General features: G+C 50.2%; 3 protein-coding genes across 4 annotated transcripts; 1 reads left to right on the top strand and 2 right to left on the bottom strand.

Moving 5' to 3' along the window:
- Window positions 1-443: 443 nt before the first annotated feature.
- LOC121591970 lies at window positions 444-7,076 on the bottom strand. The gene is made up of 8 exons (XM_041913100.1): window positions 6,835-7,076; window positions 6,534-6,729; window positions 4,639-6,421; window positions 3,335-4,567; window positions 2,564-3,247; window positions 2,328-2,494; window positions 1,238-2,242; window positions 444-1,160 (listed from the first exon to the last, which is right to left on the bottom strand). Exons 1-8 carry the CDS (start codon window positions 6,870-6,872, stop codon window positions 1,026-1,028), a joined length of 5,241 nt encoding a protein of 1,746 aa, XP_041769034.1. The 5' UTR covers window positions 6,873-7,076; the 3' UTR covers window positions 444-1,025.
- Window positions 7,077-7,242: 166 nt separating this feature from the next.
- On the top strand, window positions 7,243-7,925 carry LOC121591972 (39S ribosomal protein L36, mitochondrial). Its single transcript, XM_041913103.1, has 2 exons — window positions 7,243-7,352; window positions 7,428-7,925. The coding sequence occupies exon 2, from the start codon at window positions 7,454-7,456 to the stop codon at window positions 7,850-7,852; it is 399 nt and encodes a 132-aa protein (XP_041769037.1). The 5' UTR covers window positions 7,243-7,352; window positions 7,428-7,453; the 3' UTR covers window positions 7,853-7,925.
- A 69-nt stretch (window positions 7,926-7,994) lies between these two features.
- Window positions 7,995-14,168, bottom strand: LOC121591971 (keratin, type I cytoskeletal 10). Of its 2 annotated transcripts, XM_041913101.1 has the most exons (4): window positions 13,882-14,168; window positions 12,950-13,134; window positions 12,309-12,396; window positions 7,995-10,347 (listed from the first exon to the last, which is right to left on the bottom strand). In XM_041913101.1, exons 1-4 carry the CDS (start codon window positions 13,969-13,971, stop codon window positions 8,680-8,682), a joined length of 2,031 nt encoding a protein of 676 aa, XP_041769035.1. In that variant the 5' UTR covers window positions 13,972-14,168; the 3' UTR covers window positions 7,995-8,679. The 2 variants fall into 2 exon arrangements, with proteins under 2 accessions (XP_041769035.1, XP_041769036.1); XM_041913102.1 differs by lacking the exons at window positions 12,309-12,396; window positions 13,882-14,168 and having other exon boundaries at window positions 12,950-13,048.
- Between the last annotated feature and the right edge of the window lie 1,315 nt (window positions 14,169-15,483).

The following is a 15,483-nucleotide window of genomic DNA, read 5'->3' as shown; positions in this document are numbered from 1 at the left end:
TTTCCGAACGCGGGCTCTCGCGCGGGGGGGGGGGGCGTTGAGAACGGTTTTCCCAAGCGCGCGCTCTCTCTCGTCCGCTTTTCCATTGCAACGCGATCGGTCGGTCGTGCACGCTCTTTCGCCGAAGCCGCGCGGTTGAACGAGCGCGCGCTTTCTCTCTCTCTCTTTCGCTCTCTCCTGCTCGTCATTCGTTCGGGTGTTTCTCTTCTCTCTTCGCCACGAACAAGAACGGTGTGCTCCGCAACGGTGTCCTGGCAAGAGAGCGTTTGATAAGCGTACGATTTTCCTATGCTGCAGGTGTTTTCCACCGCTATTGTGTGCGAGTGTGTATGTATGTGTGGACCTTTTTCTTTTTTTGCTGTACACACTGTCCTCCCGCTTGTTTCCGCCTCGCATTTCGGATCTCGCCAGCAACTCGCCGCACGGGAAAAGGGTTGTTGAGTTGAGTAGCCTTTTTTTGCTTTATTCCATCATTCATTCCACTGCTTCCTGAGGCTTCGTATTTACAACCTCCGCTTCTCCCCCTAGCATCCGCCTCCTCATCGTCCTCTATACACGCATTGCCGTTTTGTCTGTGTATGTGTTTTTTGCACCTGCTCTCCAGCCTCTCCGCTCCGGGATAGGTAAAATAAATAAAGGAACCATAGTTCTCCACCGGCGCACTTACACAGATCCTTGCAGCTGCAAGGCGAAAGTCAGAAGGGGGAAAAAAGAGTATCCGCCATGGCCCTGAGAGTTCCTTCACATTGTTTGCTAAAGCTACCTATCCCGTGCATTTCAACGTTAACATAAAAAAGATCTTCCCAAGGCACTGCTGCTATGCTTGCGCTGTAAACAATATTAACTCCCCTTTTTTTGTTTTTTAACTAAATCAACATGAAGTAATTATAGACAGGAGTATGATCTGTGCGGTATGATGATTAAAACAGGATTAAAGAGATTTTTAAACCAGGAAAATGTTCCTTTGTAAGCTTAATGTCGACTTTTCCGTACAATGCAAAAGTAAAACTCATTGTCGCTTAAACTTAAGTCATGCGCAACCGTTCCATGATGTTTTTCACCATCTGCTGCCCGTCCACTTGCGCATCGTGCTCTTCAAGATGGTAGTACACCTTTCGTTTTTCGGCATCCTCCAGCAACGATGACCAAACCGCTTTATGCTGTGATGTAAAAAAAAGAAACGAAATAAAATATTAAAAATCTTTCAAATAGTGTACACACACATATACACACACACCTTCAAACTGGCAAAGTTACCGCACAGCACAAGACACTGGCGGGCACGCGTCAGGGCCACATTGATACGCTCCGGGTTGTTGAGAAAGCCGGCCCCGTTCGACCGGGCCAGCGAGATGATGACCACGTCAAACTCCTTCCCCTGCACCGAATCGATTGAGTGCACCTCCACCCGCTTCAGCTGCGTGTTGCGCAGGCTCTGGATCATCTCCTCCTTGTGCCGCGCGTACGGCGTGATGATCGCGAAGGACGCGTGCTTGTCGCAGCACCGCACCACCTGCTTCATCAGCTCCACCACGAACAGTATCTCGTCCTTGTTATAGATTTCGTACTGTGCCTGCGTCAGCTCCTGGTCGTAGCTGAGACTGATCACCATGTACGGCTTGAGCGGGATCGTCTTGCGCATCGCCTCCGTGCACGTGGCATTCTTTAGCTGCCCGCCGTAGAAGTACCGGTTCGGCCAGTGGCAAATCTTCGGATGCATCCGGTACTGCGTTTTCAGCATCTTCAGCCCATCCTCAGGGGGCTGGCCGCCAGCGCCCGTGTACGATTGGTAGAGGCGCGAGAACAGCGACGCCCGGAAGCCGGCATCGATGCACTGCTGGTCGAGTACGGTCGCCGGCAGCTGATTGATGTCCCCGACCAGCACCATCTTCGACAGGTGGTACTGCAGCGGGAGCAGCGAGCACAGCTCCGTGCACTGGGTCGCTTCGTCGATGATGCACACGCTGAACCGGAGATTGGTGCAGTACGATGCCAGCGTCGAGCAGCTGCCGAGCGTGGTGCACACGATGTCGGCCCCCTGCAGGATGCAAATGCGGGCCTTGATTTCCTGCTTCTTGCGCCCGTCGGAGGTGGCGGAAGCGGACGACGTGCCGCCCGGATTCAGCACCTCTTCCAAGCTGTGCAGCTTCCGCTTCATCACTTTCAACATCTCCATGTTGACGGACCGGCCGGACGACAGCTCTGCCTGTGCCATCTTGATCCGGTTTGCCAACACATTGCGCTACAAGCGGAGGGGGGGGGGATGAGGAAGATCAGCAACTCTGTCCATTTTGTTTCATCCTAAATATGAGCAGCCTCTCACTTACCTCCCGCTCTATGTTCTGGAGCGTGCCATCGTTTTTCCTTGCATCTGGCAGCCGATTTTGCCGATTCACTTCCTCCTGAACTAGCTTGTCGATAAACACCGGGGCGCATTCCTGGTCGACCTTGCTTCTAGTGCCCGTGCGTACCAGCTTGAACCGCTCGTTTGCAGCTGGACAAGAAAAAAAAAGAGCATATTGCAAAAAATACTCCCAAAAACGAGATATTCCCCATCGCTTACCTTTGCGCTGCTGCAGCTTCATCAGATTCTTCACAATCACATCGACCGCCGTATTGGAGGAAGCGCACACGAGCACCCGCATTCGCTCCTTGCTCTTGTGCCCGAGGCGCATCAGCTCCAGCACGAGGTTCCCGATCACGCGCGATTTCCCCGTGCCGGGCGGGCCCTGGATGAGCGAAATCGTCGGCTCCTCCCAGCACTGGCACTCGTCCAGCACCGCCGACACGATCTCCATCTGGCCCGGGTTCAGCGCGCCCGCCTCCATGTGGCGCGCCACGTTCATGCGCATTTCCGGCTGCTGCTGCAGCCGCCTGTCAATCTCCTCCAGCTTCGCCCTGTTAGTGGCCGGGCAGATAATGTTCGGCAGCAGGGGCGAATGTTCCAGCAGCGAGATCGCGTTGCAGCGGCGCATGTACAGGTGCACCCGTGCCAGCGGCCGGTACACGAAGTTGCGCCCCGAGCGCAGCCCCTCCAGCTCCCGGCCCGCCGCGTACAGGGTGAGCACGAACGCTAGGCCCGGCTGCTGCTGCACGCCGTTACTGTCCCGCAGCGGCACGCTGTCGTCCTTGTTTTGGGCGCGCACCGACACGAACAGGCTGCTTCTATGGCCGAGCAGCGAATGATACTCCACGATGCCAAAGTCAAACAGCGGAAAGAAGTCCTTGCCGTGCGTGTTGATGCGTACTGTGTTGGCGGAATTGGAAAGGGAATTAAGTAGGTTAAGAACATCAGCAACTATACCCGCACATCCCCGTACCCCCACTGTCTTACCTTTGCAGAACAGTTTGCACAGCTCCACGTGCTCCGCTTTGCCCACCGTCACGTCGTGCAGGGGCAGAAAGGATTTGGCCACCTTCGCGCAGGTATAGATCTCCTGCCATAGTTCACGCTTCAGAAACGGCAGATGGAAGTTGCGGAACGATTCGTACGAATCGTAGTTATCCAGCTTGGGCAGCAGCTTGCCCTCCGACGCGAACGGTCCGTTCGCGAGCAGTTCCGACTCCTGCTGCTGCAGCCACTTGGTGGGCCACTCGAGCACTTCCGCCAGCAGATCGAGCTCCTGCCAGAGGATCTGCTCCTGAATCTCTTTCTGGGGCAGTTTCGGCTCGGCCAGCTCCTTTTCCGGCGGTGGGCTTTCCGACTTATCTAAACAATTCTCAATGTACCGTGTCTTGTTCAGTTCCAGCCTTATTGTAACGCTCTTTTTGGGCGCCGGATTTTCGCCGTTTGGCTTATCATACGATTTTAGTATACCCTGCAGCGGTTGCTTCTTGCGAATCTTTACCAGTGGTGGTAGTACCCTCTGCGAAGTGCTGGCGGTAGGGGCAGCTGTGGTAGCGGAAGTGGTAACTGTGTGTGAAGAGCTAGCCGAGTTGGAGGATGTGGTGGAAGCGGTGGTCGTTGTGCTGCTACTATGACTGTTACTACTACTACTGTTGCTGCTGCTGCCGCTACTACTGCTGCCACCAGACGTACTCAGGTGTTGCGCTTTCACGAGCGTTACTGGCGGCGGTGGTTCCATATTGGTAGGCCGATTGGAGGACGATGCCAACGGTTGCTTGTTCAAACCGCTACCACTCGGCACCGGTCGATCCACATTGCTGACGCGTGCCACACTCTGGAATGTAAGCTTCTTCGGCCGCATATCGATCACCTCCTCCTCCACGCCGTTCACATTCGGCAGCTGCTCCAGCGTGGTCGACTGTGTGCAGACAATACTCTCGTCGGTCGCCGCCGGACGCGAAGTGGAGGGTGCCCGTAACGTCGACGGCAGCGGTACGGGCGCGGTAAGAAACGAGCCGCGATTGTTGGGCGTAAACTTTACCTTCGGCTTGGTCGAGCCCGTCTTCCGGCCGAGCGGCTGCGGCTCGAACAGCATCACCGGACCCTGCCTTTCCTGCTGCTTCTTTTTCTCGTTGATCTGGATCAGCTTCGATTTGCGCTGCTCCTTTTGATCTTTGGACACTTTGACTGGTTGAAAATCGAACACATTACGATCGGACACTGTTTGGGGAGAGACAACAAAAAAAAACGGATAAGCTTTGCGGTCGTCTATGGTGTTGCGCACCACTTACCACTGTATCGTCGTTTCAGCTTCTTTTGTATCATGGCCTGCACTTCCCCCACCGAGGAAATCGAACCGCGGCGTTTCAAGTTGGACTTGGGTGCGCTCGCTGCCGTTGATTCTTCCGGTGCGGCGGAGGCATTGCTTGAGCCGTTTTCCGTCGCTGCCGGTTTGGCGGCTGCAACCTGCTGCATCCACAACGGACCCGCCGAAGCCTCCTTCGACGGTGGCTTTGGCTTTTCCGGCATCGCTATCTCGATCGTGCCGCTAGGCCTGTGAGGGCCGATCTCGGTCCAGTTAGCGACCGAATGCCGTCGGTTCTTTAACCTATTTGGCTCTTCTTCCGGTTGCTTCTGCTGTGGCGGCTTTTTCACCTTGTCATCGATCGCCGGTCGGTTCCTTTCCGGCTCCGTCACCGAATCTCGGTGTTTTGAGGTTGAAGGAGTGGCAGGTTCGTACGACTGTCGCGACGTGGAAGGCGTAGGCTCAGCCGTATGGCGGGATGCTGAAGCTACAGGACCGTTCGTGTGCCGGGACGTCGAAGGAGTCGGTTCTTTTGTGTGTTTGGACGACGTGGAAGGAGTTGGCTCATGCGTGTGCCGTGTGGCGGCAGACGTTGAAGGGCCATTGGTGGTGTGTCGGGAAGAAGAAGGGACAGGTTCTTTCGAATGTTTCGACGTAGACGGGATAGGTTCAACCGCCGGCGAAGACGTGGAAGCAGTTGGTTCGGTCGTGTGCCGGTGCGGTTTCTTCGCATCTCCCGCGTCCCTTTTCGACTCCTTGCTGCTGTCCGTCGTGTGTCGGGACGGTTTCTTTGCATCCACCTTTTGCGCCTCAATGACGTCCCACTTCGCATCGGTACTGTTACGCTTCAGCAGCACCTTGAGAGAGCTTTCCTTGTCCGCGTCTTCCCGTTGAACGGCAACGTTTTCCTCCTCCGACGAACGGCTACTGCTAGATCTATGCTTTTTGTGGTGGTGGTGGTGGTTCTGCTTTTCGATAGCATCGGGCCTTTCCCTCTTTGAGGCTTCCTTCTCTTCCTTCGCTTCTTTGGCTCGTTTTTTGTACCGCCGCGTAGCGTCCACGTCCGGCTTCAGCTTCAGCGCCCACAGGCTTGTATCCTCCTCCTCCTCGCCCAGGTCGGGCAGCTCCACCAGCTCGACGTCGTCCTCCAGCTCCTGCTGCACCTCCTCGATTACCATCTGCGAGTACTGCACATCGATGTACTCGTCATCGTCCGACAGCACGATCACATCGCTCGTGTCGTAGGCAACCGGCTGCACGACGCACGGCTCCGGCTCGGTGTCAGATTCGTACCCGTCCGGATTGAGCTTGCTGGCACACAGCATCATATCGTCGTACTGTCTTTCAAAGCTCGATTTTCGCATCAGCTCTTCCGGTATCGAAACGACCGCGGACAGCTGCAAACCGGACGGACCCGGCTGCGGTGACGCTGACCGCTCCGAGCCATTCTCTACCGGCTCCGTGTCGGATTGGCTCGCCTCCGACTGGCTGGAAGACGCCGTTGACGGGATATCCAGATCGGGCTCTGGCAATATGGCACACTTTACATCGACCTCTTCCTCTTGCTCGTCGTCGGATATGACCACTGCCTCGTCCTTGCCGATCGTACGGCACACCCGGTACCTGAGCACATCGTCGTGGAATTTGAAATACTGCTGAATTTCTTCGTTCTTGTGCGCGATGCCCACTAGATCGCCCTCCTTAAGCTCGATGCGTCCCGGCTGGAATTTGTCGATACGGTCGCCGTTTACAAACGTACCTCGGCGGGACTACCGGAGAAACAGAAGAAGAAGCAAAAAAGCGAAAAACAATTTAGACCCAGAAATAAGAATGTTGAGCGCGTCTTCGCCCAAGCTTCCCACGCGACTGTGTACCACTTACATGGCAATCGGTGATTGTAGGCTTCCCATCGACGATCTGCACCATGCAGTGGTTTCGCGACACCAGGAAGTATTTGCCCGGTTTAAACTGGCAGTTCGCATCTTTGCCGCGGCCTATTATCTTTGGCTTCTCCCGTATCGGTATGATCTTGTGGTCTTTGTGGTACAGCCGATGCAGGAACCACTCGTACGGTTCGCTGAAACGAGACAGACAGAGACCGAAGCGAAGCCAAAATTTTGTTTACGCTTGCAGTTTTTGCTTCGGGCTTCGTGTATCTTCATGACCGGATGCCCCCGCTTACCTGCAGTCGTCATCGGACGATTCGGAATCGGACACCATTTTGCGAGCAGATTACAGTACGCGAAACGCAACTATTCTACAACCAACTAAACACTTCTATTGTGCCATATACTACTGTATTGACTGTAGTAGCGGCAGCTTCGCCAAAAACAATGCGGAGCAGTGACGCGAAGTTGCGCCTTCACACGATTCGTTGTTGTTGCCGGAATATGTTTCGCGAATGTGACATACTCGCGCCGTTTGTTCAAAATGTCAAACCACACCAAGGGCACGAGCGGGACATGCAGTGTGAGCAGTCGTGAATAAACGCATAGAAAATGCACTGCAAATTTTAATTTTAGTTTGACACTTGTAAAGGGTTTTTTTCTGTTTATTAGGGATTCTCCCTAGCACGGAACGTATTACATAGCATTTTATATTTAGTTCAATAAAACATCATACTGATGGATGTATTCCACTGTGACCGGCCAGTGACATAACGCAACTCTGTTTTGTTTACATCGTGTGCAGCGAGAACAGGTAAATTCCTGCAAAATACCTTTAAATCCGTTTAAAATCCCAGCCTCATTCACACAAATTGTTTACACTCTTTAGGAACACAAAAACCAACACCGCACACCATGTGGGGAGCGATGTTTACCCGGTTACGGTCCGCTTGCACCACCACCACCACCGTGAGCGAGCTGGTGGCACGGCTCGGGCCGACTTCACACTTCCACTCACTGACGCAACTGGCCAAGCCGTCCCCACTCGCCAACCAATGCTCCCGGCAAGCGTTGGCCAGCCCGAACCAGCTGCTACCGACACCGCTACCGCCCCTGCTCAACCTGGTGAGCGGGTTCAAGGTGAAGGGCCGGCTAAAGCGACGCTGCAAGGACTGCTACTTCGTGATGCGGCAGGAGCGGCTGTACGTGATTTGTAAAACGCACCCGCGCCACAAGCAGATGTCCATGAAAAAGCACGACCACAACACGTGGATCCTGACGGACGCTACGCAGGGCAAAGCGAGGGCATGGTAGCAATCTGCGGGGCAGTCTTAATAAAAGTTAATAGTAGGAGTGTGTACGCGAAATAAACCATCATTCAAATGCATATAAGACAAAGTTCGCTTTTCTTTCTCTTCGCTCCTACAGAAGAGGCAACGCGAGTCGCGACAACACGTGTGTTTTCAATATACTTTATTTGTTCACATTCAGCGCAATACACATTTGTGTGTTTGTTTTTTCTTTAAAGGATTGATGCGCGTTCAAAGGCGGCGTCGAGACCAACAACGCCTAACCGCGCTTAATATTGATCATGCTCTCTCGATTGTGGTTGTGACGGCGTGATGGTGGACGCTTAATAAGAGTAGTTGCTTTACAATTAAAATTTCACGATAAACCTTCCCCCTGAACGGCTTCATCGCAAAACACAGAGACGGGCCACGGTACGATAATAATGGCTTACAGGCTGTGTCCAACCAAGACACAGAACAATTAGACTAAACACATGTACCCACATATAAAAAAAGTGATACCGTTTGCCCAAACACCCATCATGAAGTGCCGGCTCACGGAATCGTTGGTCAACTAGATGAGATAGAAATGAATTTTCCCCAGCCCCTTTCAGTTTAGGGACATTCGGCAAATTAGATGGAAAAATGTGTTGCACACAATAATGTTGCAATTGGATATAATTTAAATAAAGTGTTAAAATAAATGGAGCAAAAGGCTGACCGTCGCCTGGTGCGAGTCAGTTAGCGGTCTGTCACAATTCGACGAATTGTGGGACAACCTTGTCAACAATGGAGCACCACCCAACACCCCAGCAGCCCAGCACGCACGCACGCACCAACAAGCTCCTGCGTCTAGTCCGAATCGCGATCACTCTCGGACCCACTGTTCGACCCTTCCCGGTCGCTGTCCTTGTCGCTTCCGCCCTTGTCGGAATGATCGTCCCGATCGCTCTCCTTGTCCGACTCGTTGTCGCTTCGATCGGAGCCTCGGCCCGATCCGCCCCGTTCCGAGCCACGATCCGAGCCCTGCTCCGAGCCATCGTCCGAGCCGCGGTCCGAGCTGCGCCGATCGTCCTTCTCCTCCTCCCGGTCCGAGTCGTCGTCGTCGTCCTTGGTCGAGCTACCGTTGCTCTTGTTTGCCTTCTGTTGCTGCTCCTCGTACCCTTCTTCCATCGGTGTTTCTGCGTCATTCTGTGAGTCTTCATTCTGCTGCTGCGGCTGCTGCTGCTGCTGCTGCTGCTGTTCGGTGGCCAGTTTCGATGCTTTCTTCTCGCTCTCCTCCTCCTTGTCCGATTCCCGCGGGCTTTCCTTGCCCGAATCGACATCGCGCGGGCTGTCCTTGCCACTGTCGCGCGGCGTGTTCCGCCCGGACCCACCCTTATCCGATCCCTTCTCGCTGTCGTTCTCCTTGTCCTCCTTGTTGCTACCGTTCTCTTCCTCCTCCTCGTCGTCATCGTCAAGCATCCGGTTGCGGCCACCGCCGCCACCACCTCCACCACCACCACCGCCGCCACCGCTACGACCGATCGTCGAGGAGGATTTCTCCCTGTCCGAGCTGTCCTTGGAATCGCCCGACGATTTGCTGACCTTGCTCAGCTTGGTCGTCGCCAGGTAGCTGACCACCTTTTTCTTTTTGCTGTCGTCCCGCTCTTTCACCGCCTTCGAGAGGGCCGCTATTTCGAGCAGCTGCGCCTTGAGCTTCTTGTTGAGCACGTCCACCTTGAACTCGTAGTTCTTCTCCATGTCTTTATACTTCTTCATCAATTCCTGCTCGAGGTGAAAGTGTTTCCCCTTCCAGGCACTGATCTCCTTCTCCTTCTCCAGTATGACGCTGTCCTTCTGCTTCAGCTTTCGCTGCAGCGTCGCTATCGTCTCCTTCAGCTGCGTCATCGCGATCACATGGTCGGAGCTGTGGGGATCCACGTACCCGCCGCCACTGCCGCCTCCGCCGCCACCGCTGTTGCCACTGTTGGCACTCTTCATCAGCAGCTTGTCGGTCGGCATATCCGGTACCATTTTACCCGTATCGGCGCGCGGTTTCTTGTTCGAGGACGCGTGCCTGCCGTTATCGTTCCGGGCGCCACCGCCAGTACCTCCAGCACCGCCGCCACCGCCACCGCCACCACCACCGCCTCCAGGACCACCGCTGTCTATGCGATCGGCTCCGGTGCCACCGGCAGACCCGACGCCACCCATCGGTCCGAGGCTCATGTTCAGATCGCCGAGCGGTGGCAAGCTGGACATACCTCCACCGCCACCGCCCGGTAGATTCATCGCTCCTCCTCCTCCCCCTCCACTGTTGCCCTGTCCGCCACCGCTGTTGCTCACCTTGTCACCGTGCATTCGGTCGCGCCGATCATTGCTGCCACCGGTCGCACCGCTTCCGCCCAGTGGGGGCGGGAAAGATCCTTCTGCCGCGCGCTTTTTGGCCCTTCGGCGTTCATTCTCTACCTGGCGGGCTTTCGTGAGCGCACGTTTGTAGGACAGCGTGCACAGCCAGCAAAGCAGCTTACCATCAACCTGCACGAGAAATGATACACAAAAGTAGAACGCAGTTCAGTACGATTTCTTAGGGAGAGAAGATTTAAATGTGAAGCCAAAGCGTGGAATGGAAATTAGAGGTAAAGGAAGGATTTGGGAAGTATCGCCAACAAACTCAACATCTGGCCAAACGAAACCAACTCCGCTTCGTATGAAAACTCCTTACAGGTTCTTATCCTTCCAGTTTTTTTTTTTTTGTTTGTTAGTTCTAATTATGATGCGAAAGTTTTTCTATTAATTATTGTATGTATCACAACAAGTTATACATTATATAGAAGAGAAGCATCAAGATTGTTGATTAAGAACCATTCGTTTGACTATGACGCAAAACTACCTTCGATACTACATTTAAGCGATTATTAATGGGAAAATAGAACATTTTAAAGATTACTTGGCAAAAGCCTGATCGCAAATGTCCTTAAAGATCGCCCTAATCTTAACCTCCTATTAGCATAGCATAGATTAATCGAATCGAATGAAGGCTTTGATTCTATTACATTTCTGAACAATTTCCTAGGAGGAGTTTTGCTTTCATGTGGCTTTGTCTCTCGCTGGATAACTGAAACTTGCACGATATCTTCCTGCTATACTATTTCCAACTTGAATAGATATCGACCCACGGAATCGTACCTAATTATATATTTTTTAATCCCCGCTGGAACACATTGTTCCTATCTAGGACTACTACTTGTTTAGCGCAGCGACCTACACGAACATGCCAAGTGTTATACAGGGTTTCTAGACATCTTAATGAACTCCTATAATCCTAGAATGGATCGTCCCCTGTAGCAAGGACTGGCTAAGCGGTACTAAAAGTCCCGAAGGAAGTAACGCCAAATAGAAGAAGAAAAAGTCTTCTTAAGTACTAAGCGCCCGGAATTGTAATCTTATTTGGAATTCGAATAGGAATCGATTTCGTCTTATAAGTTTGACCAATCTAATAGGCTACTCCACTGTAATAGGTCATCTAGTGTTAATGATGGTGAATTGACACGTCTATCTTTGCTCACTGATCTTCTTGCATCGCCAATTTGTTTTTTAAGTCCTTACTCGTAATCCTTACAAAGTATCTGCTTCCTGTAATCTCGTCTAAAGGGCTCTGACTAGCATCCTTTCTATTTTTAACATTCCTATTTCGTGGTAAAACATATGTCCTATACGAAAAAGGCAGTATAATACTTTTTAACTTACACACGCTACTTGTTATTATGAGGTTATTGTTTATAAGTTTTTCCATAAACCATTGATAGCAATATTCGCTTCTCTTCCAGTCTTTTTTGATAAATTATATGTACATCAAATTAAAGCAGCTTACAATGAAGTGCCGTTCCTAACTGTTTCTTAATTAAATATAGAATTTCACGTCGCTTTTGAAGAATGGAATGATTTTAAATTGACTGCTTAATACAATTCGTTCCTATAATACTTAACGGTAGAATTCTTCTGTACATTTCATCTTTAAATTAGTATGCCTAACATTAGCATCTTTCCTATATCTATTCATCGCCTCATGTTTAAGCCAAAGCAGGAGTAATAGGATCGTTTGGCGCCATTTTGCTTGCAAGAGTACAGGGTGCGCTTTTCTGTGTTTTCAATTCGCACGGCCTAGCGACACAACATTAGCTCGGCCGCGTGTCCGTGCGTGCGTGAATGTATCCGTTTCGTTCCGTGACTCTGTGACAGTTGTGTCGTGTATGCTCATGAGGTGAGGAGGTACCGGGCGCCTCCGCGTACTCTACGCAAGAGCCACCTGATGGTAAATTGGAGCCACCATCAACATCATCAACACCACCACCACCATCACCACACATCACGGTCACCACCAACGGCACACCACCGGGTCAGTGTGTTAATGTGAGGGAGCTCGGGCGATTTTGACTCGATCTAGTGGGCAGCTGCTCTGAGAGTCGCGGGTTGTATCACCATGTTGCCATGCTAACCTTATAATCGGGCCTATTAAAGGCGCATCGCTGTTTGCACTGATCGCACGTTACTGCTGGTCCATATTTTAACTCGGAGTTTGTACACCTAATCGGGGGGGAGGATGGTACAAATATGTTTGCGTCATAATCAAACGATTTCTTGAAGGATTCATGTGTTTTTTTTATGGCGGAAGGTAGTTCAGTTTGTTTGGTTTTGTGTATTTTTTGCCATAGTAAAGGCAACAACTAGGAACGACTTTAAGCCTTGTGCAGGGATGAATAGGAAGGAGCGAGGGGAAAATTTATTGAACAATGCAATGATGAGCAATAGAGGGAATCCTTGTTCAAGTTCATTGAATGCCACTGCCAAGGGGAAGCAACAGTTTAATTTAATCTTTTTTTTTTTTTTTTTCAAAAAAAAGCACACAAATTTTATGGCAATCTCTGGTAAGAAAGGAATGTGTCAACAAGTGAAAATTGGTCTCTGTACCAACCGTTAAGAAAAAAACCCATTTCCCACCCTCGAATGCTCGTTAGCGTGATGTTGGGATAATGAACAGCGGGGAAAGGATATTGTGTTGGAAGGGAGCACAAGGGTGTAAGAGCAAAGCAACAAAGAACGCTTCTAAACGCACGAGATTGTTTCAAACAAAACAAACCTTTGGCATTTGGATCCGATGAAGGCGGCAATGATGTTGCACAGCTCGCAGGCGGACGGCTTTCCATACTGCTTCACGTTGGCTTCACACTTTCGGCAGATCGCTGACGTGCTACCCTTGGATGTTTGCTGGAACTCCGAGCGGCAGTAGGTACATTTCACCACCGGAAACGATCCTCGGCAGTCCTATATATTACCGGGCAGAAACGGAAGCGGAGGGGGGAGGGAAGAGACAAAAGTGGAAAACAGGGAGGGAAATCATTAGTATGCCGTGCGTTTAAACATTCTCACATGCAAATGCTTGCGTGTGGGTGTGTGTGAGTGTCGATGTGGCTCGTGGTGTCGTTGGTAGGTTAATCACAAGCAAAAGAAAAGCGAAATTTTCGCTCGGTGCATCGGTTAGCACTTTTCACGGCCACAGTGTGTGAACTTTAATTCGCGAACATTTTCTTGCCCTTCGCTCTCTGTCTCTCGCATGAGAACGCACACACACGCAAACACACACGCACATACAGACACACTCGTCCATTCGGTATGACGCTTTCACACATAGCCACTTTTTACCACTTGTCAAGTAAAGGGAAAAAAGGGGTTATTTCTCTGCGGATGAGAGCTCGCTGAGGCGTAATTAACTTTGCTCGATCGTACAATTCGATTATGTTTATCGTTTTGTTTCACAATTGACCGCTGCCAGCAACGGCATTAACGGAACCACAAAGCGAATGGGGATGCCATTTTCTCGGCCGTCGGGTGGCGTCAGTGTTCACTTTCTGCGTAGGCTAGAGGTCGTTTTTTTTTTTTTGCTAACCGCGAGAGTCACTCTTTTCCTTGCTTGGCTTAACGGATCGCACCTCGAACCATCCACTTTCACCCGCCTAAAAGCGCCATAATTGAACGAGCGCGAGGACGAACGGAAACGAACGCATACATTACCTTGCAAAGCTGCTGGCCCGGGGACAACTCCTCGAACGGATGGCGTGAGAAGCATTTGGAGCAGGCAAACAGCATCACGGTACCGCTCATTGTCGCTGTGAGGGCAGGGCTTGGAAAACTTAAAATCACACACACGGAAAAAAACGGACGAAATTAAATTTGGGCACAAACAACGGCGAACGATTTGTTTCCCTCTTTACGATGCCGAAACCAAAACCGTTTCGCTGCTTGCTTGTGTTACGTTTTTTTTGTGTCTATTTTCTCTGCGTCTGCGTCAGTGTGGCTGACGTTTCGGTTTGACGCACTCGGTTGGCGGGAAGGTTGTACGATTGTTGCTTCGGGTCAAGAATGTCAAATTTGAATTTGACAATTTTGGGGTGCTAACATTCCTGGAAACCGTTTTTGTATGAAAAGAACATGCAACAAACAGAAAAAATAAATAATTTTAGGAACATGAATCCCAAAAAGGGTGGTTTTAATCACTATTCAAATTATACAAATTGTTATACATTATTTCCTATGCTAATTCTTACGCTAATTCCTATGCTGATTTCCTTCGCAATTTTCTACGCTACGCTGCACATTTACTATCGGGTATGGTTTGTCGACTGGAACTGGAATTGTATCAGATACATAACCGAACCAAGTCTAAGTATCATTTCGAATCCGAATCAGATCAGAACATCAGAACAGATATAGGTACAGTTCTTGAAAATAAATGAAATTGTAAGCTATTTCTGGATCAGCATGGGATGAGATGTTTTATTTAGCCTTGATGGCGGATATTGGATTAAATAAATGAAATGAAATGAAATGAAATGAAATGAAATAATGATCGGTTCCAGGACCAGTGTGGGTTCATGATAGGTTCCTGAACCAGTACGAGTTCATTATAGGTTCCAGAACAGGTATGGGTGCATGACAGTTTCCAGGACCTGTATGAGTTCGTGATAGGCTCCAGGACCGGTATGGGTTCATGATAGGTTCCAGGACTAGTATGAGTTCTTCATCAGTTTTTGGACCGGTATGGCCAGCATTGTTTCCTGGATTGGTATGGGTACAGTATTGGTTCTTGGACCGTTATAGGTTCATTATCAGGTTCAGGTAAGGCATTCTGTCATGAGCAGTTCTTGAACCAGAAAAGATTATGAATTGGTGTCTGCACCCTGTAACATGGCCTTAAATTAACTAGTTTACCCAAAAAATGATATTGAAAAGTAACATGAATAGTATTTGCACATTTCTTAGTCAATGTTTTATAGTATTTTAAAGTATCTAAATATCCAAAGACCATTCGATTCAAAGTAAAGAAATCATGTTTTACTTGAGATGAGACGCTTCATTCAAATTATAAGTATTCTTTGTACAAACTGCACCACAAGATAAGGGAACAATTACAGTTTTGGTTTATCAATGGAAAACAACACGAATAAAGAACGAGCAAACAAATGTCTATTGGATTGTGCTCCTTATCACTCTTTTAGTGCAACAATGTTGCAAGTTTCCAATTCATTATCATTGCCATGTTTCCGTTTTATTTTTATTTAGATTACAAATGGACAGAGCTGTTTAGGCCATACGTTTTAACTGTTTGTTTTTTTT

The sequence above is a fragment of the Anopheles merus genome, chromosome 2L (assembly GCF_017562075.2).
Source record: "Anopheles merus strain MAF chromosome 2L, AmerM5.1, whole genome shotgun sequence".
Taxonomy (NCBI): Eukaryota; Metazoa; Arthropoda; class Insecta; order Diptera; family Culicidae; genus Anopheles; species Anopheles merus.
The sequence above is the reverse complement of the archived record's forward strand: the minus strand, read 5'-3'. Positions and strand labels throughout refer to the sequence as shown.